This window comes from Dipodomys spectabilis, unplaced genomic scaffold (genome assembly GCF_019054845.1).
Source record: "Dipodomys spectabilis isolate Male_0828 unplaced genomic scaffold, ASM1905484v1 ptg000108l, whole genome shotgun sequence".
Taxonomy (NCBI): Eukaryota; Metazoa; Chordata; class Mammalia; order Rodentia; family Heteromyidae; genus Dipodomys; species Dipodomys spectabilis.
This window is the reverse complement of record NW_024870785.1, coordinates 14,758,379-14,782,806: the sequence shown is the minus strand read 5'-3', so window position 1 is coordinate 14,782,806 and position 24,428 is coordinate 14,758,379. Positions and strand designations below refer to the sequence as shown.

Here is a 24,428-nt window from a genome sequence, read left to right as displayed (position 1 = left end):
AAGGAGGGAAGAGGGGTACATAACAGGAATTTTTGGGCATGGGATCTCAAAACTAATCCTAGCTACTTGAAAGGATTGAGAATTGAGGCCAGCTCTAGAATTCAAAACCTTGGTATAAGAGAGGTGTGTGTGTGTGTGTGTGTGTGTGTGTGTGTGTGTGTGTGTGTGTGTGTGTGTGTATGTGTGTGTATGGGAGATATAGATATATCCCTAACCAATATCCTATACCCCTGGATGTAGCAATCTGAGAGGAACCCAAAATTGCTTGTCTGGAATTCTCACCCCCAATGCAAAACTGAATCTAATTGCATTGAAATAATCAGAGAAACCCAAGTAAAGGGGAAAGACTAAATAATAACTGGCCTGAGGCCTTTCAAATGTCAACATTACAAAAGCCAAAGCTGAGCAATGATTACCGATGAAAGGAGCTGAAGGCAACCTGACCGCTTAATGCAACACTAATGTGATGCTATGTGGGAAAAAATAATTGTCGTAAAGAACATTCTCAGGATAATTGACGAGATTGACTTGCATCAATGTTAGGTTTCCTGGCACTCTTCACTCCATGATGGTTAATGAGAAAATTTCCCTTTGTGGAAAATATACACTGAATTATTAAGGTGTTAAAAAGAAGCAGCAGCAGCAGCATAAACTAGGTGCTGGTAGCTCACACCTGTAATCCTGACTACTCAGGAGGCTGAGATCTAAGGATCTCAGTTCAAAGCCAGCCCAGGCAAGAAAGTTCATGTGACCCTTGTTTCCAATTAACCACCAGACAACCGGAAGTAGTGCTATGGTGGTAGAGTACTAGCCTTGAGCCAAAAAGCTCAGGGACAGCACCCAGACCCTGAGTTCAAGCTCCATGACTGACCCAAACTATAAAAATAAAAAAGCATGATGTAGCCAATCTATTTTCAGTTGTTGGGGTGTTGGGAGGGGGAGGGGGAGACAAAATTCCAAATACATCTGCCTTAAATAGACAGAAAAAACATGGCAGAGGACAGGAAGCCAGTGTCACAAAATACTACAGCCTGGTCAAGAGACTAAGAATTCCTAGTGTATTTTTGTAGCTTTTCTGTAGTTTTGAAACTATTTCAAAAATAGAGGGCTGAATGCCTCACACATTCACTAACTTGTAGGCAAACCCAAACAACAGCAAAGAAAAACAAAAAAAGAAGAAAAAGGCAGTGTTTCCTTTAGGATTGAACAGCAAATAAACTGAAAGGACTGGAAAAAGATGTCTCTGTTCTCTTTTTGTCCCCCATTCTTCCTCCTGAGTCCAATCCATGCTGCCTGATTCCTGCAGACACTGCCAAACATCCCAGGATTTTTAAAAAAAATTTTTAATTTTTTGATTGGTTGTGGGGCTTGAACTCAGGGCCTGGGCACTGTCCCTGAGTTCTTTTGCTCAAGGCTAGTGCTCTACCTCTTTGAACCACAGCACCACTTGCAGTTTTCTGGTGGTTGATTGGACATAACAGACTTTCCTGCCTAGGCTGGCTTGGAACCATGATCTTCAGCCTCCTGGGTAGCTAGGTTGACAGGTGTGAGCCACCAGCACTGGGCTAACCAGCCCATTTTGACTGTCTTAAAGCTATAGGCCCAAGGAACTTGGATACATAGGATCTAGTCCCTGTATAGGCCTCAATGCCTTGTCATTCACCAGAGCCCCTGCTCTTCCTTGTAGAGCCAAGAATTCCCTCAGCCATGGTAATGGTGGCCACAAATTGAGGTCAGTAGGAAAACAGATCCGTTTGTGGGTTGTAACGTTGCACACACAACGTGCTGAGTGAACAGAAAAGAATGTACTCCAGTGAAGAGATGGTTTGTGAACCCGGGGTTGGGTTCTGAAAATCCTTGTGATGCCCAGCGGTAGAAAACAGGAAACATCAGTTAAAATGGGAAACGGCTGTGGGCTGAATTACTGTAATTCCTCATCTTGCTGAGAGGTTGGCCCAGATTCTACCATCCATGGGGTGACGTCTCTGCCTTTTTTTGTGCCTTGATAATTTTGCCCTTTGTTTGGGGGGGGGGGGTTGGAGGTTCACTAAAAGCACAGAGGCTTTTAGAGTTGGAATTGCAAACAGTAAATATGCTTTTTTTTTCAGATTGTGTTCTTCAAGGGCTGGTGGTGGTTGGTGGTTAAAGGCATTCTAGCTTCACAGCTCTTTCAGATTCCTTCTTGTTAAACCCTCTTGTTTTTATTTTTTCTTTTCTTTTCTTTTTAATGTGGGTTGTGGGGCTTGAACTCTGGGCCTGGGCACTGTCCCTGAGCTCTTCAGCCCAAGGCAAGTACTCTACCACTTGAGCTACAGTACCACTTCCAGTTTTCTGAGTGGTTTATTGGAGATAAGAGTCTCACAGACTTTCCTTCCCAGGCTGGCTTTGAACCATGCTCCTCAGATCTCAGCCTCCTGAGTAGCTAGGATTACAGGCGTGAGCCACTGGCGTCCAGTCCCTCTTGCTTCTAAGTAGGCAAGACGGAGCACACAGCTGGGTGTCAACTCACACCTAGCTATTCAGGAGGCTGAGATCTGTAGATTGCTGTTCAAAACCAGCCCAAGCAGGAAAGTCTTCATGAGACTTTTTTTTTTTTTGCCAGTCCTGGGACTTGAACTCAGGTCCTGAGCACTATCCCTGAGCTGCTTTTTGCTCAAGGCTAGCACTCTACCACTTGAGCCACAGCACCACTTCCAGCTTTTTCTGTTTATGTGGTACTGAGGAATTGAACCCAAGGCTTCATGCATGGTAGGTGAGCACTCTACCACTGAGACACATTCCATGAGACTCTTTTCTCCAATTACCCACCAGGAAACCAGAAGTGACACGGTAGCTCCAAGTGGTAGAGCACTAGCCTTGAGCAGAAGAGCTCAGGGCCAGTGCCCAGGCCCTGAGTTCCAGCCCCACAACTGGAGGAAAAAAATGCACAGTTTCACCCTGTAAAAAGTGACATAGCATTTACACAGAAGATAGGTAAACAGAGGTATTTTTCTTCCCTCCCTCCCTCCCTCCCTCCCTTCCTTCCTTCCTTCCTTCCTTCCTTCCTTCCTCTCTACCTTGCCTCTCCCTCCCTCCCTCCCTCCCTCCCTCCCTTCCTTCCTTCCTTCCTTCCTTCCTTCCTTCCTTCCTTCCTTCCTTCTTCCCTCTCTACCTTGCCTCTCCCTCCCTCCCTTCCTCCCTTTCTTCCTTCCTCCCTCTCTCTCTCCCTCCTTTCCCCCCTTCCCCTCCCTCCCCCTTCCTCTCCTCCTCCCTCCCTCCCCTCCCCCATGCCATAGCAACACTTCTGGTTTTCCAGTGGTTAACTGGAGATAAGAGTCTCATGTACTTTCTTACCCGGATTGGCTTCAAACTGTAATCCCCAGATCTCAGCTTCCTGAGTAGCTAGAATTACAGACATGAGCTCACAGATACTTTTCTCCAAAAGGAAGAGCTTCCCTGCCCCCAAAGGATGAGAACTTTGTTCCCTGCTGCCACCCCACCCTCCAACCCCCACCTCAAGCCTCACCTCTCATTTGTATTTCTTTGAAGTAGAAGGGGGAGTTTTTCTGGCCTGGATTGTTTCCAATTGTTTCCTCCCTTTCCAACTCATGGGATAACCGTACTGGCAAGCTCGTGGCAGTGGTGCAGTCTTGCGAGGTGGTATATAGCACTAAATAGCCGGGGATCTGGCTACAGTGATTTGGGCTCTTCCCTTTGGAAGGAGGGAGTTATTCTGTGTGACCTGGGCTGCACTCTCTGATGGAGATTCCATCTTGGCCGCCTGCTTCCTGTCCCCAATGCCAAGTATTCAGCCATGCCTTCCTGGCTTTCCTGTGCAGGCTGGACTTTTCTGAGTGAACTTGGTCTACGATTTCTATTTCTTCCACACACGTCTCCTCTTCTAGCCTAGCTCGTGTCCTCAGGTTGCTCTCTTACGAAGAAGAGTTCATTGCAAACCCAAGCAATACTTTATTTATGGGCTTCTCATCTGAGCCTTTGCTTCTCTCAGGAATGACCCCTTCCTTTCTCTCCTCCCTCCTTTCTTCCAATTCAGTGCTTCAATTTATTTAATCCTAAACTCAACTCTGATCTCGTTGAAGCCTCTTAGGATGATTCAACCCATAATGATTTCTTTCAGCAATTATTTCACTGAATGGGCATTTGTAAAACTATTTGTGTGCAGGGTTTTTTTGTGTTTTTTTTTTTAATTACAAGAGAAGTTGGGAGGAGGGTGATCCAAACCTATAATCCCAGCATTTTAGGAGGCTGAAGCTGGAGGATTATAAGTTTGAGGCCTTCTTCATAAGGTAGATAAGAAAGAGAGAGAGAGAGAGAGAAAAGCAAAGCTGGATATCAATGATGGATATCAATGATACATGCCTTGTAATCCTAGCTACTCAGGAAGCTGAGATCTGAAGATCATGGTTCAAAGCCAGCCCAGGCAGGAAAGTCTATGAGACTCTTATCTCCAATGAATCACCAGAAAGCTGGAAGTGGTGCTGTGACTCAAAGTAGTAGAGCCCTGGCTTTGAGCACAAGAGCTAGGCCCCAAGTTCAAGCCCATAACTGAATCCCTCTATGCCCCCCCCCCACCCTCCCCCCCCCCCCCCCCCGTCATTCCCCACCCCCAGCCTGATCATTTTGCATTCTTGTGTGCAGCCCAAGTAATGTCAGAGTTGGGTTGAGATTTTCATCGCTCTGGTCAGGAAATTCATAGCCAAGGTTACTACAGCAACCCGAACTCTGCTCTGCATAGCTTGGTCCTTGACAATGGAACCTTTCAGAGTTGGGGCCCAGTCCCAGAGCAGGGTGGTGATTCAGTCTCTTGCAAACACAATGGGTGAAACATAACAGAAAGTAACTACACATTGTTTCCTGCCTCCCCTTGCTGTCGGTAGCAGAGTCCTGGTGGTTGTACAGTCTTGTGCCCAGCTGCAATTATGTTCCTCCACTGGAGACTTTTAAATTTGCAGCTTTCCAGTTGCGACTTTAGTTGAAGTGCGGCTCACACAACTTCAGCTGCAGGCATTCTCTCATGGTGCACACACTCTAGACCACAAGTTGCCACAGAAGGAGCTCAATGAGGAAAAGGGAAGAGAGACCAGGGGCAGGATTGATCTAAAGCACTTTTGCACAGCTAGTGACTTTGTCTTGCACGCCTGTCAAACAGCTATGCCCTGTCTTTAAAGGGCAGAAATTGTAAGTGACCAAGAAATAAAAAATAAAATAGATATGATAGGGAAATGAAATAAAATAAAACTATCCACCTATTGTAGTAGTAGTAGTAGTAGTAGTTGTTGTTGTTATTATTATTATTTGCCAGGCCTGGGGCTTGAACTCAGGGCCTGGGCACTGTCCCTGAGCTTCTTTTGCTCAAGGCTAGCACTCTACCACTTGAGCCACAGCACCACTTCTGGCTTTTCTGTTTACGTGGTACTGAGGAATCAAACCTAGGGCTTCGTGCATGCTAGGCAAGCGCTCTACCACTGAGCCCCATTCCCAGCCCTGCCCATCATTTTTAAAGCAAACCTACCTACCACACAAAATGTACCCACCAGTAGGAAATGTCTATTTCACATACTTTTCTTTCCCTCCTTCCCTCTCTTCCTCCATCTTTCCCTCACTCCCTTCTTCCTTGTTTCCTCCTTCCCTTCTTTCTCCCTCCCTCCCTTCTTCCCTTGCTTCCTCCTTCCCTCTCTCCCTCTTCTTTCTTCCTTCCTTCCTTGCTTCCTCCTTCCCTCTCTCCCTCCCTTCTTTCTTCCTTCCTTCCTTGCTTCCTTCTTCCTTCTCTCCCTCTCTCTTTTCTTCTCTGCTCCCTCCCTCTCCCTCTCCTTTCTTTCCTTTGTTCCTTCCTCTCTCCTTTCCTTTCTCCCTCCCTCCCTTCCTTTTCCCTCCTCCCTCCATTCCTTCCGTTCTCTCTCGGTTTCTTTTTGTTTGCTGTTGCTTTCCCCCTTTTGCTATACAGCTGACCTACCTGCCTCAGACTTCTGGATGTTGGGATTACTGGTGTACATCGTTACATCTGGCTCATGCACATTTCTTACTCCAGAGAGTATTAGTATTTTATTAGTATTTTTTCATATAAAGCTAAGTTTACTATGTAGCCCATGGACTCTAATTATACCAACTTCCCCCCAATTCCTCCCCCCCCCCCTCAAAAAAAAAAAAGCTACAGTTTTAGTAGAGTGGAGACTGGAAAGAAACCTTTTCTCTTCCTTCTTTTGAAAACTTTATTTATTGGTTAGAGCATTTATGGTATTTTATTTATTCATACAGCTTGCTCTGTGAGCAAACAACTTTTCTTTGTTGTATGTTCGGATCCCTAAGGGTTATTTATTTCCTTCACTGCTTTAATACTTTCCTCATGTTTAACTTAAATCATTTGCTTTGATATCTTTCTCAGCATCTCAATCTAATTTTCCCCCTCTTTTCTGACTTTTGGTCTCTTCCTTGCTGCCTTAAAAAACATCGAAATAGCCTGGTGCTGGTGGCTCACACCTGTAATCCTAGCTACTCAGGAGGCTGAGATCTGAGGATTGCGGTTCAAAGCCAGCCTGGGCAAGAAAGACCGTGAGACTCATCTCCAGTAAACCATCAGAAAACCAGGAGTGGTGCTGTAACTCAAGTGGTACAGTGCTCGCCTTGAGCTGAAGAGCTGAGGGACAGCGCCCAGGCCCAGGGTTCAAGCCCCACAACCGACAAAAAGAAAAAGAAAAACAAACCAAAAAAACAGCGAAATGAGCTTATTTGCTACATTTAAAGGGTGATCTTCATCAAACAAATGTACAAACCTTGGCTCTTTAATTCCAATAAACTTGAATGAATATGTAGTCACTGGCAGGTATTTCTGGGGAGTGGCTTACTTAATTAGTAAGTAATACCGTGCTGTTGGCTTAAATCCCCAGAGGGGAGTCACACACTGACCCTGGTGAATGCTGGGATGCTTGCTTCTGCTTCTCTTCCTATTTTGGGACTTCCATTAAAAAGAAAAGAAAAAAAAAAAAAGAGGCATTTGTGCTCTTGGCGAGTGTAAAAGCACAAATCCAAAAGCATGTTTGCAACCAGAAACCATGCAGATATTTGTGCAAATAACTGGTGTTCCTGCCGACCATTTTGAAGTCCAACCCATTGGGTAAGGGGACTGCTGACCTCTGCTATAGATTTGCGAGGGAAGGAGTAAGAATGGAAGCCCCATTCAGAAAAACAAAAAAAAACCCAAAAACATTAGGGCACATAGTGTGATAAAGTTTGGGCTCCTGACTTTGTTAATGAGCCCTGTTCCTTAGAGGTGCAAAAACCAAAATCACATTTACATGTGCGTTAGGTTGTCTTCAGGGTAAAGAAGAGAATTCCACGAACACTGGCAGCGAGGTTTATACCCACATCTGTCGATTCCAAAATCCACTGTGAGGCAAACAGTGGTGAATCGGACGATTGTTCGGTTCTCGACTCACTTGTTAAGGCTGGCAGGGCCCCAGATGAGAAAAGTCATCAACATGGGTGTGACTGCTCCATCAGGAGCTTGGCGGTGGAAATAAATGGGGTGTATTTGTCCTAAAAATGGATTTCAGCCATTTTGATGGGGATCAAATGTGGCTTGAAACATGCTCATGATGTAATCAAGTTTGTCTGTCTCCTCTTTAGCTGGATGAGAGGGTGATACCCACCGCTATCCCCAATCTTTAGGGGGGCAGGGGCATCTCTTCCCCTTCACCCGCCTGGGTTGGGATCAGTAGCACAAAATGCCTTATATTTATGGTGATATTGAACAGTGGTTGGGGTTTGTAACGTGTTCATGGCAGCATCTGGTCATAAGTTGGTTGGGTATCATCTACCCTATTGCACCCAAGATGCTCTTGGCTGGAAGAGGGCCATCATTATATATTGATTCAAAATAGCCATCAGCTAAGCCAACGACAAACCACTGACTATGGTAGACCCAAAACACAGCATCCAAGTGAGAAACTGCATCTTAGAATTGATGGACTGTATTAACTCTTTATGACATCTTAGGGCTGGGAATGTGGCTTAGTGGTAGAGTGCTTGCCTTGCGTGCATGAAGCCCTGGGTTTGATTCCTCGGTACCATAAACAGAAAAAAGCCAGAAATGGTGCTGTGGCTCAAGTGATAGAGTGCTAGCCTTGAGCAAGAAGCAAGAAGCCCAGGGACAGTGCCCAGGCCCTGAGTTCAAGCCCCAGGACTGGCAAAAAAAAAAAAAACCAAAAGCAATTTATGACATCTTGGCTTTGAACTGCTCATTGATCTAGGAAATCATCTTGTACTGTTGACATTTCAGGCAGAGAAAATAAAAACAAGCACTGGGCTGGAATTCAAGGCCCCACACTCTTTTACTTGGCTTTTTTACTCAAGGCTAGTGCTCTACCCCTTGAGCCACAGCTCCACTTCCAGGTTTTTTTTAACTGGTTCATTGGAGATAAGAGTCTCATGGACTTTTCTTTCCAGACTAGTTTTTTTTTTTTTAATTTATTTTTTTATGTCCATTGTGGGGCCTGAATTCTGGGCCTGGGCGCTGTCCCTCAGCTCTTCAGTTCAAGGCTAGCGCTCTACCACTTGAGCCACAACACCACTTCGGGTTTTCTGGTGGTTTATTGGAGATAAAGAGTCTCACGGATTTTCCTGCCTGGGCTGGCTTTGAACCACGATCCTCAGATCTCAGTCTCCTGAGTAGCTAGGATGACAAGGTGTGAGCCGCTGGCCTGTGGCAAGAACCTCCATTTCTTAAGGGTCACCAGTGAGACCCCTGGCCCATGCTGGCTCTTCCTGCATGTGAGAGGGACTTTAGCAGTCTGGTGGTACTTCCTATGTGTGAGCAACAGTCCAAGCCATTGTGTGGGTGTGGGTGTGCCTCCTTTCTAGAACTTTTCATATGAATCAAATCCTTTTTTTTTTTCCTGAGCTGATTCATCCTTAGAAACTACATGTAGGTCCAAAGAAAGTCTGTGCAGAACTCTTAGCACATGGGAAATTTCTCTTGTCATCACTGCCAGCCATCACCAGGGTGACAAGTGGCATTTGGTATTGGCATTGCCATTCTTGGGTCTTGGCACACAGCTGGCTACAGCACTGGGCCCTCTGGCTTGCCCAGTGTCCTCCTGATTTGGCTGAAGAGGGGAAGGGAATGGAAAGGGGTTTCCTCAAATAGGGAGGGGGAGCCTTTCTGTTGAGGTGACATGGATGGGGAAAGCAAAAAGCCAGAAGTGGTGCTGGTAGAGTGCAAGCCTTGATTGGGGAAAATAAAAAAGCTAAAGGACAGTACCCAGGCCCCGAGTTCAAGCCCCGTAATGGAGGGCGCACGCGCGCGCGCACACACACACACACACACACACACACACTGAACCAGTAGAAGAAAGGACTTGGGAGGCGTGGTTCAGCAGTAGAGCACCTGCCTAGCAAGCATGAAGGCTTGAGTTCAAGCCTCAATACTGCCAAAAAACAAATGTGAAATTAAAACCCAACAAACTCCAATGGTAGAAGGGAGAAATTCACCAGGATCACCTGTGTAAGTGCATGGAGAAAGGTTGGCTTGGTGCCCAGCAGGCTTGGGCTACTTTCAGAGATCATTTCTGTGTAGCAATATTGGGGTTCAAAGCCAACCAAGATGGGTGCTGGTGGCTCACGCCTGTAATTTTAGCTCCTCAGGAAGCTGAGACCTGAGACTATCCGAGTATCACGGTTCCAAGTCAGGCCAGGCATCAAAGTCTGAAACTCTTTATCTCCTCCAACAAATCACCCAAAAGCCACAAGTGATGCATTGGCTCAAGTGGTTGAGTACTAGCCATGCATGAAAAAGCTCAGGGACTGTGCCCCAGGTCCTGAGTTCAAATCCTAGGACTGGCACCACTACCACCACCAAAAAAAAGTGAACCAAGCAATTCCGGATTGGTTCTCTAGGACTTTTGGCTTTCCTTGTTGATTTAACTTTGTGGGTGGCGGAAAGCAGGAAGGGAGGGTAGGAGATGAGCCTCTAGGACTTGTGTTGGGAGAGGACCATGAGTGCTTATGAAAGCTGGTGGCCCAGGCTGTGGCGAGAGCTGTTCCTCTGAACTTGGCTGGTGGAGGAGGAGGGAAAAGGGGAGGGGGGAGAGGGGAGGATCAGGAAATCTGTGGTCACTTTGCAGAATTGAAGCTGTGGGTGGTTCTGGGAAAGCCAGATATATCACACAGAAGGTTTCCCTCTACAGGACTGCGAGATGGTGGAATCTTCTAGAATCTCTTTCCAAGTTTAGGCCTAGTGGCATGGCACACTTTTTCTGGGATGGCTTCCTGCATTTTGAAGGGCTGCTTTCCCTGGATCCTCTTAGAATTTGTGCGTCACAAAATGACAGTCTCTTTCTCCGAGAAATTAAAACAAAACTAAACAATAACCTTTTATGCTGGTACTGGGTCTTGAACTCAGGGCCTTGCACACAACTTTTTCTGCTTAAAAGTTGGTGTGCATGAGCTGGGAAGGTGGCTCAGTGGTAGAGTGCTTGCCTTGCATGTATGAGGCCCTGGGTTCGATTCCTCAGCACCACATAAGCAAAAACAAAAAAGCCAGAAGTGGCGCTGTGGCTCAGGTGGTAGAGCGCTAGCCTTGAGCTGAAGAGCTGAGGGACAGCACCCAGGCCCAGAGTTCAGACCCCATGACCGGACCCAAGGGAAAAAAAAAAAAAGTTGGTGTGCACACCTCTGCTTCTGGCTTTTTGTTAGTTAACTGTAGGTAAGACTCATGGATTTGTCTGCTAGGCTGGCTTTAAACTGTGATCCTCGTATCTCAGCCTCCGAATGGCTAAGATTACAAGCATCCTGAAGGCTTTGGATAGAGTAACAATGGTGACTTTAGGGAGGGAAGATGTTTCAGGTGAAGTCAGCAGTGCTGACCTCATGATCATTCCATAGTCAAATTTGATGGAACAGATCAGAGACTGGTTTGGGCTGCAGTTGTTTTAGTTGTTGACCTTTATGTTTAGCAGCAGTAGGGCTTGAACTTAGGGTCTGGTGACAGGTGCTCTACCACCTGAGTCACACCCTTAACCTTTTTTGGGCTTTATTTTTCAGGTAAGGTCTCTTTTTTTTTTTTTTTTGGTCTCAGACCAGCCTGGACCACGATCCTATTTATATCTCCCACCTTGCTAGGGTGACAGGAGCAGAGTTTTTATATTGAGATGGTGGTCTTGCTATCTTTTTGCCCTGGCTGGCCTCAAGTCAGGATTCTCCGAATCTCAGCCTCCCATGTAGGAATACAAGAAGGATCTACCATGTCCAGCCTGTATGGTGTGTTAGGTCATTCTTATGCTGACTATGAAGTGGAATTTTCTCTCTCTCTCTCTCCCTCTCTCTCTCTCTGTCTCTCTGTCTCTCTCTCTCTCATACAAATGAGCCAAAGAGAAGCTTCAATGATTCAGTAAGGCTGGAAACTTGAATCCAGGTCTACGATGGTGAAATCACCATGTGAGTGTCTCACTGCTGTTGTGTGGTTTGGTCCGTAGGGAAGCAAAGGTGCCTTCCGGTACCATTGGCAGAGTCACAATGTCAAACACAGCGGTGTGGACGACATGGTCCTCCTGTCAAAGATCACTGAGAGCTCCATCGTGGAGAACCTGAAGAAGAGATACATGGACGATTACATCTTCGTATCCTTTTGCACATCCTGGGACAGGAAGATTTAGTAATATTTAATTTTAATGTGTATCTCTGGGCCTGGAATTTGAACTTGGATTCTGCTATGCTCTGTTTTGCTTATGGTTGATGCTCTACCACTCCAGCCACACCTCCAATACAGCTTTTTTTTTTTTTACTGGTTAATTGGAGATTGAATCTCAAAGACTGCCTAGACCCTCTAGATCTCATCCTCCTGAGTAGCCAGGATGACAGGTGTAAGCCAGCTGGGCCTGGCTCAGCTTCTGCACTTTTGTTTGGTCACATGGTCCAGGCTCAAGACATTTCTCAAGGTCATTGGCAGAGAGCTTTTCATTCCCTCTCATTGTTTCCTTGATGTGACATGGCCCGTGTGTGTAGCGCTTAAAATCTCTGCAGGCCTGCCTTCCAGAATTTCGTTGATTGCACAGCACAGATTTCCCAGTCAAGATTTGAACAGGTTTAAGTAAGATGGCCTTGGAGCCACCAGAAAACTGGAAGTGGAGTGGTGGATCAAAGTGGTAGAGCACTAGCCTTGAGCACAAAAGCGCAAGGATAGTGCCTCAGCCCTGAGTTTAAGCTCCAGCGCACACACACACACACACACACACACACACACAATTGCCTCATGCACATTGTAAAAGCAATTTAGCCATTTTTTCCCTGCAGCTTTCCTAAAGGAGGCATTACGAAATGAAGGTCAAGCCGGGTGCCAGTGGCTCACACCTGTCATCCTAGCTACTCAGGAGGCTGAGATCTGAGGATTGTGGTTCAAAGCCAGCCAGGACAGGAAAGTCCATGAGATGCTTATCTCCAGTTAACCACCAGAAAGCTGGAAGTGGTGCTGTGGCTCAAGTGGTAGAGTGCTTGCCTTGAGCTGAACAGCTCAGGGACAGTGCCCAGGTCCAGAGTTCAAGCCCCATGACCAATCAAAAAGAAAAAAGAAAGAAAGAAAGACAAAATAAAGAAATGAGGCTCAACTATGGAAAACGCCTGATATTCTGGAGTTTTTCTTTCCATTTCAATGTCAGCCTTTCTTCAGATGACATATTCATATGGCTTTTAAAATGCAACATAAACTCCCTGCTTAGTGGCAACCCCTTTGTACAACTACTTAAAGATTCAAAAACTTCCCCAGAGAAAAACAAAACAACAACAATAAAAAATGCCAAATGCTGCTTGATGTCAGAGGCTCACGCCTGTCATCCTAGCTACTCTTCAGGCTGAGATCTGAGGATCCTGGTTCAAAGCCAGCCCAGGCAGGAAAGTCTGTAAGACTCTTATCTTCAATGAACCACCAAAAAGCTGCAAGTGAAGCTGTGGCTCAAGTGGTAGAGCACTAGCCTTGAACACAAAAGCTCAGGGATAGCATCCATGCCCTGAGTTCAAGGCACACATGCACACACTTAACAACGTATAATGAGTAGTCTAAATAACTTATAGTTTAGTGCAGTAGTTTTAGAAATAGAAAATCATGCAAAGAAAAACATTTATCATTTGAGAACAGAAGCAACCCCAGTCTTGCCATTCCATGGCTTTTCTGTTCTGTTTTGCTTTTTTCTTAACCGGACTCAGCCCCAGTTCTAGAAAGAATATGCTTTGGTTTGGTTTATTTGGAATAATGATTTCTTTCCAGTACAACCTTGGTAATTCAATTCATTATTGTTTCTGGAAGGAAGTAGCAGCTGGGCTCATTAGGTAATTGCTTTTGTCTTTGGATTCATTTGAAAACTACAAACAGGAACTTTCCATCTATGCTGAGCAATCTGTGTGAACTCTTTTTACATTTTTTTTCTTCTTCTTTTTTAATTGCTCATGGGACTTGAACTCAGGGCCTGCACACTGTCCTTGAGCTCTTTTGCTCAAGGTTAGCACTCTACCACTTTGAATCCCATTGCTCCTTCTGGTTTTGAGTGGTTAATTGGAGATAAGAATTTCATGGGGACTTCTCTGCCCAGGCTAGCTTTGAACTGTTATCCTCACCTGTCAGCTTCCTGAGTAGCTAGGATTACAGTGTGAGCCACCTGCTCCTAGCTGACTGTGAATTCTTGATAACATCCTGTCACTGCAGGGGACAATGGATTACTAGGAATATTAATGATGGTCCTTAACGAGCTTAAATCCAGACCTACATAGGGTCTGTGCTAATCTCAGTCAACCCTTTTAAGCAGATGCCATACTTCGGAGAGAAGGAGATTGAAATGTACCAAGGAGCGGTAAGTAATGAGCAACGTCCATTATTACTAAGTCTAGAGTTTATACAATGCAGAATATTTTTCTTCCTTGTAATTAATGATATAGTTGCATTGCCCATGAATGATTTTTTGTGTGTGTGCCCATCCTGGGGCTTGAACTCAGGGGCCTGGGCACTGTCCCTGAGCTTTTGTACTCAAGGCTAGTGCTCTACCACCTGAGCCACAGCTCCACTTCTGGCTTTTTTGCTGGTTAATTGCAGATAAGAATCTCATGGACTTTCCTGGCCTGGGCTAGCTTTGAACCACAATCGTCAGATCTCAGCCTCCTGAGTAGTTAGGACTTATGGTAAATTTTAAGGTAGAAGCAAAGGTGGGGGATAGCAAGGAATTGAATGAAGCAGGATGTCGATCTGGTTGAGGCAGGAAAATTATTAGGTATGGAGATGTTTCCATTTCAGCCATGTCACAAGATTCAGTCACACACCCAACAGAATAGGTGTAGCATGATTCCGGTTCCCATATGGATGACACCAACCTGCAGGACCCGTTTATGTCTTTCTAGAACCCCTGCCTCCACCCTCTGAGGGAAAAGTTTAACTTTTTATCCTCATCCGTTGATAATGCCACTCAGTTTTGTGACAAATCTTCCTGCAAGTAACTTGCCTCTTAGAGAAACAGTGAGGAGGAACTGAGAAACTGTCATCACTCTCAGACCTCAGGCTTTGGGAGGAGGTCTCCCTTCAGCCCTGCCACCTACGTGTCTCCAGAAGGATTTAGAAGTAGGACATGGTTGCAGAGGCAAGCGCTCTACCACTGAGCCAACTTCCCAGCCCCCCATGGACATGTTTGAAGGCTGAATCATGGCCCATCTGTGGAAAAGTCCATATTCCATTCTAATTTTCTCAGGATGGCATTTGACCTCAGCTAGGATGGCGTGTGTGTGTGTGTGTGTGTGTGTGTGTGTCTGTGTGTGTGTGTGTGTGTGTGTGTACTCTCGTGTCTGTCCTGAGGCTTGAACTCAGGGTCCTGAGCTATTTTTGCACTCTACCACTTGGGCCATAGCTCCAGTTCTGATTTTTTACTGGTTAATTGTTAATTGGAATTAAAAAATCTCATGGGCTGGGCACCAGTGGCTCAAGCCTGTAGCAATGCAAGAGGCTGAGAGCTGCGGGTCACTGTTGGAAACCAGCCAGGGCAGGAAAGTCCGTGAAACTCTTATCTTCAAATAACCACCAGAAAACTGGAAGTGGCACTGTGGCTCAAAGTGGTAGACCATTATTAGCCTTGAGTGAAAAAGCTTAGAGACGGCATCCAGGCCCTGAGTTCGCCCCACAGTTAACCAAAGAAAGAAGAAGGAGGAGGAGGAAGAGGAAGAGGAGGAGGAGGAGGAGGAGGAGGAGCAGGAGCAGGAGGAGCAGGAGGAGGAGGAGGAGGGGGGGGGAAAGAAAAAAGGAAGAAGAAAGAAAGAAGAAGAAAGAAAGAAGAAGAAGAAATCTCAGAGACTTTCCTGCTCAGGTTGGCTTCAAGCCACAATCCTTAGCTCTCAGCCTCCTGAATAGCTAGGAATGCAGGCATGAGCCACCGATGCCCGGCTGTGTGTGCTAAGACTTGTTTTCTTTGCCAGTTCTGGGGCTTGAATTCTGGGCCTGAGCATGTCTCTGAGCTTCTTTTATTCAAAGTTAGCACTCTACCACTTGAGCCACAGCTCCACTTCTGGTTTGTTTGAGTAGTTTATTGGAGATAAGAGTCACATGGACTTTCCTACCTGGGCAGGCTTTGAAGACAATCCTCAGGTCTCGGCCTCCTGAGTAGCTAGGGTATCAGGTGTGAGCCACCGGTGCCCTGGTGTTTGTTTGTTTGGTTTGTTTTTAAATGAAGTTCCTTAGAATGCAAGCTGTCGGGTGGAATTAATAGCCACCAGAACTGAGTGAAGAGGCCAAGAAAGCAAATCAGGGTTGGTTCCATCTAATTGTGGTTCTTTGCCTTTCTAGGCCCAGTATGAAAACCCACCTCATATCTACGCCCTGGCGGACAGTATGTACAGAAATATGATCATCGACAGAGAGAACCAGTGTGTCATAATCAGGTATGACGGGGCTGCAGGCCAACACACCTCTGTCTTCTTGGCACTCTGTCACCAGTTACGGGATCCCAACAGCCACTCATGTCCAAGGCTGCGTAATGTGGCCATGTAGCAAGCAGGCTGGTGAAACTGTCACATCCTTCTAGCTTCCATGGTAGGTTTTTTGGTGTTGTTTTGTTTTTCTGGTTTTTTGGTTTTGTTTTGATGCTGGTCCTGGGACTTGAACTCAGGGCCTGGGCATTGTCTCTGAGGTTTTTTTGTTTGTTTGTTTTTTATTTACTCAAAGCTAGCACTCTGCCACTTAAGCTACACCTCCACTTCACTTCTGGCTTTTTGGTGCTTTACTGGAGGTAAAGAGTCTCACTGATCTCGCTGATTCTCCTACCTGGGGTGGCTTAAAACTTTGATCCTCAGATCTCAGCCTCTGGAATAGCTAGGATTACAGGCGTGAGCCACTGGTGCCCGGGCCATAGGGTTTCCAGTTAGAACCCTGACACACGACCAGGCATTTCTGCTAGTTACCAAGTTCAATGGTGACACTGTGAAAGGTGGAAAATGTCTTACTTTTGTTTGATCAGAAATTGGAAGTTCTTTTCCTGTCCTGAGTTTCATTCATGGTGGCTCACTGGATTCTCAGCTGGAATGCTTTCCTTGGATCCTACTTTTTCCTTTGCTTGCAATGTAGTACTTCAGATTTGAGCTTGGTGTCCTGGTTGGGCCAAGGACACTGCCATTTGAGCCACTCCTCAAGTCCTTCTTCCATTTCAGTTATTTGTTGCCTAACTTGTCCTGTCTTCACAGGCTCAGGGCCAGCATTGGACAGCAATCCTCCTAATCTACTCTTGTATAGCTGGGATGGCAGGTGTATACCACCAGGCCTAGTGTGCCATCTTCCTGCTCTCTACCTCCTGAGTAGCTGGGATTAGGGGGTGTGATTCCCTGCACTTAGCCACCATGTCTGAGCTCCTTTGATAGAGTTTCGTCATTTGCCTTGATTTTGGAGGACGTGACTAGTAAGTGTCAGCCTTTGGGATCTGCAAATGGATTTCGTAATTCATTTAACCTGGCCCTTTGCTGGGTGTTTTGGGGGTGAAGCACTTTGTCATTGATTTCCTACTATGAGCGTTTGCAGTCAGGTAGGTGTCAACAGTACACGCCTGGTCATCAATCCTCCTATTTACACACTTCCCTTGTAGTTGGGATTACAGGTATGTACTACCATGCCCAGATTTTTCTGTTCAGATAGGGATCTCACAACACAATCCAAAACCATAATCTCGGTCTGGAAACCCATCTCCCTCATTAGCTAGGATGCCAGGTATGCACTTCCACTCCTGGCTGACAGTTAACTGTTTGGTGACCTCCTTCCCACCCCCACCCCTCCACCAAAGCTCAATCCAATATATTTATGTTCCTCTTTTTTAATTTTTTACCTTTTCATCTGAAGCATTTTGGAAAAAAAGCTTTGATTACAGATACTCACAAGCATGTATCACATTAAAAAGATTATAATATACTGTACTGATCAGCCATTTTCCTAGTTATCAAGATAATGGTCAAACATGGAGGTAGAGGTATGGTTCAAGTGGTAGAATGCGAGTCTTGACCAAAAAAAAAAGTCAGAGCATAAGGCCCTGAGTTCAAGCCCTAGTATTGATACACGCGCATGCATGCGCACACACATATGCACACAAACACAAGATATGGTTAAATCCTGTTTTTCTTAGTCCTTCTTTCCTAACCTACTTGCCCTTTAAAGCAAATTCCAAATAATCTCTCCCTTCATTTGTCAATCATCAAAACCATCCAAAGATTATTGTACCTTGAAAATGAATGATTTGTGGATGGGTATAACTCAGTGTTAGAGCCGTGCTTAGTATGTATAAAATCCTAGACTCAATCACCACCACCAACACCAAAAGGAAAGAATAAATCTTTTATTATCACCTAACATCAGTATTCTGCTTTCAGGCCCAGCAATACATTCTTCTTTGTAGCAAGTTGTTGTTTTTTTCTAATTTATTTAGAATCCAAACAAAGCTGACCCATGGCCCTGGGTGGCTGTGTCTCTTTAAGGCTCTTTTCTTTGTTTTCTAGGCATTTATTCGTGAAAGAAGGAATTCTTTGTCCTGCAGCTCTCTTTCTACAGTCTGGCACTGTACCCCATGATGAAGCTTAAGTTTTCTCTGTTCCCTTTGCTTCCTGTAAATGGCAAATTCACATTCAATTTTTAAGCCAAAACCCTTGTCAGTTACGCTGTGAACTGAATGCTGGTGGACTCACCTAGTCTAAATTTTCATTCCATGGCTCTTCCTTAATTAAAGGCTAGGAAAAAAAAAAAACCACCCAACAATCATTACTTTCTAATGCTATGCTTTGTTCTACGCATGTTAGGTGGAGCTCTTTTGCCACCGTAAAATACCATTTTGGTGAGGATAAGCATTTGTGATTCATTGTCATTACCTCTCACATTTCAAAGCAATGAGTTGTTGTTCTAGCAACCTCTCTAGGTACTGTGTTTTTATTGTCACTATTATCTCAAACTAGTGAATTTTAAATGTCTTACCTATTGAACTAGCTTGTGATAAGGAGTGTGTGTGTGTGTGTGTGTGTGTGCTTGTGTGCGTGGGGCTTGAATTTGCTCTTGTCTTGGCTAATGGTCCTTTGGATGGGTCTATAGTAGTTCCCTGGAGATCTTATTTAAGATGTTCCTAGGTCATTTTCGGATAGTTCTTGTTTGAGACTTCATCAGCCCTTTCTCTAAGGGGCTTCACTAGTTCATTTTAAGGGACTGTGGTATTCAGAGATCACTGATCACTCTTCCAAAATGCTCTCTGCCCCCAGCTAAGTCTTTCGGCGGGGGGGGGGGGGGGGGGGGGGGGGGGGGGAGGGAGTAGGAGAGGATAGTTCTAAGTAAATATTGTCAGGGAAATTGAGTCATGTTTCCACATTGTTATTTAAAGTTCACTTTTAAGGATCTTGTAGTGCTTTTATTGTAATTAATTAATGAATTAATTTTTATGGTGCCAGTCCTGAAACTTGAACTTAGGGCCTGGGCGTTATCCTTGAAATTTATTCACTCAAGGCTAGTGCTCTACCACTTGAGCTACAGCTCCACTTCTGGCTTTTTTGGGTGGCTAATTGGAGATAAGAGTCTCAGATATTTCTGCCTTGGCTGGCTTCCCTCCATGACTCTCAGATCTCAGCTTCCTGTGTCGCTAAGGATGACAGGCACCATCACCTGTATTAATAATCTTGTGTGGCCTACAAATGCTGTTATTTATTCCATCATGATGTTATCTATTGGCAGAAAAACGGTTTGTGACTAAAGAGTGGTTAATAAGGAAATACGTATGTGGTAATATGTTTGTGTATATGTGTGTGTGTGTGCATACATGGTCAGTATTGGGGCTTGAACTCAGGGCCTGGACGCTGTCCTTGTTCTTTTTTGCTTAAGTCTAGTGCTCTATCACTGGGGTCACACCTTCACTGCTGGCTTTTCTGGCAGTTAATTGGAGATAAAAGATTCATGGGCTTGGGGCTGGGAAGGTGGCTCAGTGGTAGAGTGCTTGCCTTGCATGCCTGAGGCCCTGGGTTTGATTCCTCAGCACCACATAAGCAAAAAGAAAAAAGCCGGAAGTGGCGCTATGGCTCAAGTGGTAGAGCGCTAGCCTTGAGCTGAAGAGCTGAGGGACAGTGCCCAGGCCCAGAGTTCAGGCTCCACAACCGGACCAAAAAAAAAAAAAAAAGATTCATGGGCTTCAGTTTGGCTTCAAACCACAATCCTCAGATCTCAGCCTCCTAAGTAGCTAGGATTACAGGCCTGAGCCACTAGTACCCAGCCAGAATATTCTTTGATGAGTTTTCTCATTGTCTAATAATTCTAGTCACGTTGACTCCCATGATAAGGCTGTTAATCTGTTTGTTCGAAATCAGCTTTAGCAAGAACATGTGTGGGATTCTTATCTCCAATTAACGAGCAAAAAGCTAGACATGGAGCTGTGGCCAAAGTGGTAGAGTACTGGCCTTGAATAAAAAAACTAAAGGAAAATGTTCAGACCTTGAGTTCAAGCCCCAATACCTGCAAACACACAAAATAATAAAGTAAAAAGAATCTTCTATATAATAAATTGTCCTAACAAGGTAGAGATAGATCTTTTTCCTTGTTCCCTTTAATATCTTTTTCTGACATTATCTTTCTATACATAGTTACAAGCATGTTATAGATACATTGTGTTTTGTTGAAATAGCCACTTCATAGTCCTTGTATTGTTTTAAATGTCTTTCCTGTTTCATTGGGTGGTTACACAACTCCACTGTACTGATTTTGTGAAGTTCTTGAATACACCTTATAAAATGGACTTAGACTTGTTAAGTTTTATCAACAATCTAGTCACCTTGGATCTAGTGTATAAATTATCTGATTATGCTGACCATTTACAAAGATAATTTGGGGAAGGGTGTGGTAGAGCACACCTGTAATCCCAACTATAAAGGAGGTGTAGGTAGAAAGATCGAGATGAAAGACCAATCAGAACAACAACAACAAAAAAGGAGGCTGCCTATTTGGAAAAGTAAAGCAAAAAAGTGACTGGGGGTGTGGCTCAAGTGGTAGAGCACCTGCCTGCAAGTGCAAGTCCCTGAGTTCAAATCCTCATGATCACCATTGTCTTCATCTCATGGAGTTGAGCTAACTTGAGCCTGAGGATGGGCACATTTCCTGGAGACATGGGGTCTCCTCGTCCAGTCCCACTGGGTATCTACTTGCCTTGTATCTTAAGGCCTTTCCATTTGGTTTCTTAGTTGAGGAAGTCCAACCTGTACGGCAGGAGTTCAGGCCCAGGCTGCACAGCATAGAGGGATGCTGAGCCTAAGAGACTCCAGTCCCTGGGCCAGGCCCCCCACCTGTACCCCCAGTCTCTCTTAACATCACATAGCAGTTCAAGGACATCCAACACAACTAGAAGTTTGCCAAATGGCGAGTTTAATTTTGGGTTGGCTTGAAAAGCCCAATGATTTCAACATTGGTCTCAGCTTCCTTTTGTGTGTGTGTGGGGGTGTCCCCTTATTTGATTGTCTTCTGTTCATGTGCCTCTGTGCCCTCAAAATTCTTTTTTTTTTAATTGTTGGCTGTGGGGTTTGAGCTCAGTTCCTGGGTGGTATTCCTGAGCTGTTTTGCTTGAGGCTAGTGCTCTACCACTTTGAGCCATAGCTCCATTTCTGGTTTTCTGGTGGTTGAAAGAGGATAAGAGTCTCGTGGAATTTTCTGCACGTGCTAGCTTTGAACCATGATCCTCAGATCTCAGCTTCCTGAGTAGCTAGGATTACAGGAGTGAGCCACCAGTACCTGGCTAAAATTCTGTGTGTGTGTGCTGTGTGTGTGTGTGTGTGTGTGTGTGTGTCTGTGTCTGTGTCTGTGTATGTGTATGCGTATGTGTGTGCCAATCCTGGAGCTTGAACTCAGGGCCTCGGTGCTGTCCCTGAGCTTTGGTGTTCAAGGATAGTGCTCTACCACTTAAGCCATAGCTTTACTTCAACCTTTTTGGTGGTTAATTGGAGATACAAGTCTCATGAAGATTCCTGCTTGGGCTGCTTTGAACCATAATCCTCAGATCTCAGCCTCCTGAGTAGCTAGGATTACAGGCATGAAGCAGAAGCACCCAGCTTGCCCAAAATTCTTGATCAACCAGAACTAGCAAATACATGGTCCTGTGAACTAGCAGACAGCTACTGTTTTAACTTTGAATGTCTATTATTTTCCATGAGATGATCCCTAAATGGTACCAACAGAGAATCCAGAACTCTGCCTGGATTGAGCATTGTCTGAATTGAGGTTCTTATTAGAAGACTAGAATTTTGAAAAGTAGACTCTTTTTTTTTTTTAATTGTGAAAATACCATACAGAGGGGTTACAATTACATGGGAAAGATAATTACATTTATTTATTTTTTTTTTTGGGTCCGGTCGTGGGGTCTGAACTCTGGGCCTGGGTGCTGTCCCTCAGCTCTTCAGCTCAAGGCTAGCGCTCTACCACTTGAGCCACAGCACCACTTCTGGCTTTTTTTCTTTTTGCTTATGTGGTGCTGAAGAATTGAACCCATGGCCTCATGCATGCAAGGCAAACGCTCTACCACTGAGCCACCTTCCCAGCCCGATAATTACATTTCTTATCAAGCGTTGTTGCCTCCTCCTTTGTTTCCTCTTCCCATCCCTTCCCATCTTCCTCCCCCCTCTCCCCCTGCCCCCAAATAGTAGACTCTTTTTTAAAAAGACTAATCCTTGCCAGGCACTGGTGGCTCACACCTGTAATCCAGAGCTACTCAGGAGGCTGATCTCTGAGGATTGCAATTCAAAGCCTGCTGGGGCAGGAAAGCCAGTGAGACTCTTATCTCCACTTAACTAGCAAAAAGCTGGAAGTAAAGCTGTGGTAGAGTACTAGCCTGGAGCACAAAGCTCAAGAACAGCACCCAGACCCTGAGTTCAAGCCCTAGGACTGGCACAGAAGCACCCGTGCACACACACACGCACGCGCGCGCACACACACACACACACACACACACACACACACACACACACACACACACACACACACACGGCTGGTCCTGTGCCATTACTGGTAAGAGGAAAGCAGCTTCGTTCTCAGGATGTGATTAATGCCGACTGCCTCAGCGTTTAATTTTAGAACTGCCAATAGAAGGAAGTGTGCATTGCTCAGGGGGCACAGTGTAACCTCAGAGAGGCTCCCCTCCCCCTCCCCTCTTATCCCCCACCCCCACCCCAAGTAATAGAATAGTACTCAAAGTTTGGTAAATATGGAACCCAAGTTTCTTTGGCTTCCTTACATCGATCCAAATCTCCACCAATACTTTCAGTGAAGAGCTCCAGACAATTTCCCCTCACAGTTCTTTCCTTTCCCTTGCTCTCTCCTTTTCTCCCTCCCTCCTTTCTTTCATTCTTCCTTCCCTTCTCCCTTCCTCCTTCCCTCTTCCCCTTTCTCTTTATTTTCCTTTCCTTTCATTTTCTCTCTTCTCCCTCCTTCTCTTCCCTTACCTCCCCTTCCTCCTCCCTCCCTCTTTCTCTCCTTCCTTCCCTCCCTCCCTCCCTCCCTCCTTCCTTCCTTCCTTCCTTCCTTCTTTCCTTCCTTCCTTCTTTCCTTCCTTCCTTCCTTCCTTCCTTCCTTCCTCCCTTCTTTCTCTCCCTCACGCTTCCCTCCCTCCTTCCCTCCCTCCCTCCCTCCCTCCCTCCCTTCCCTCCCTCCCTCCCCTACCTCCATCCCTCCCCCATCTCCCTCCCTCCCTCCCTCCCTCTCTTTCCCCCTACCTACGTCCCTCCCTCCCTACCCAACCTTAGGACATGGAACCCCCAGGATTTTGTGTATTCCAAGCAAGCGCTTTCAAGATACTCCCATGTTTTGTAGACAGTTGAACCGCAGCCATTTTTCGCTTTCAAGATACTCCCATGTTTTGTAGACAGTTGAACCGCAGCCATTTTTCTGTGTATATCCACCCTCTGGCCATGACGTGCTGCCCCCTCCCATGGTTATTCGGGCATCGCTGGGTGTGCTGTGCCCTGCAGGGGGGTGCCCTGCGCTCATCGCCCCTCCAGCTCCAGCAGGACCTCCTGCCTCCCTCCCAGCTGCCTTTCCCAGCCGCTCCCCCGCCTCCTTGCCTGCTTTCTGTCTGCGTGTTGCTGTGGGTTGCTTGGTCCAGGGGATGAAGAGGACCTGGTCACTTGCCTAATGGCCATTTTCCCCCTTCTTTCCCCAGTGGAGAGAGCGGTGCCGGGAAGACAGTGGCTGCCAAATACATCATGAGCTACGTCTCCAGGGTGTCTGGAGGGGGCCCCAAGGTCCAGGTGAGCCAGCAGTCACCCCGGATTTTCTATCCACTGTACAAAGGGCAGCAACCAAGAACCGCAGAATCTGCAAAGGAATAGGGTGTTTTGAGCTAGGCATACCTCATATATAATGAGTTCCTACAAATCAACAAAAGGAGGGCTGCTGGGTGCTGGCTAATCAGGAGGTTGAAATGTGAGGATCACGGTTCAAAGCCAGCCTAAGCAGGAAAAGTCTGTGAGACTCTTATCTCTAATTAACCAACTAAAAACTAGAGAAAAAAAAAAAACTGGAAGTGGAGCTGTGGCTCAAAGCCACAGAGTATTAGCAAAAACAGCTTGAGCAAAAACAGCTCAGAAACAGCACTTAGGCCCTGAGTTCAAGTCTCATGAGTGACAACAAAAAAGTACAAAAGGGAAATAGAGGATATGAAAGACAGCTCATAATAAAGGACGTGAAATGTCTTGTCATCAAACATGACAGTATACTTGTCAGAGGAATGAAGAGAGTTGCTGATTCAAAGTACATAAACCCAGTACTGGTAGCTCATGCCTGTTATCCTAGCTACTTGGGAGGCTAAGATCTGAGGATTGCAGTTTGAAGCCAGCCAGGGTGGTAATGTCTGTGAGATTCTTATCTTCAATGTACCAGCAAAAATCTGGAAGTAGAACTGTGGCTCAAGTGGTAGAGCGCTAGCCTT

At 45.6% G+C, this 24,428-nt stretch overlaps 1 protein-coding gene across 1 annotated transcript in view; it reads left to right on the top strand.

Moving 5' to 3' along the window:
• Positions 1-24,428, top strand: part of Myo1e (myosin IE) — a 139,447-nt gene that overhangs the window by 47,548 nt on the left and 67,471 nt on the right. Inside the window, exons 2-5 of the mRNA XM_042687737.1 lie at positions 11,469-11,612; positions 13,743-13,832; positions 15,803-15,897; positions 23,661-23,748. Of these exons, the coding sequence (XP_042543671.1) occupies positions 11,469-11,612; positions 13,743-13,832; positions 15,803-15,897; positions 23,661-23,748 (417 nt within the window). The remainder of the gene's footprint in view (positions 1-11,468; positions 11,613-13,742; positions 13,833-15,802; positions 15,898-23,660; positions 23,749-24,428) is intronic.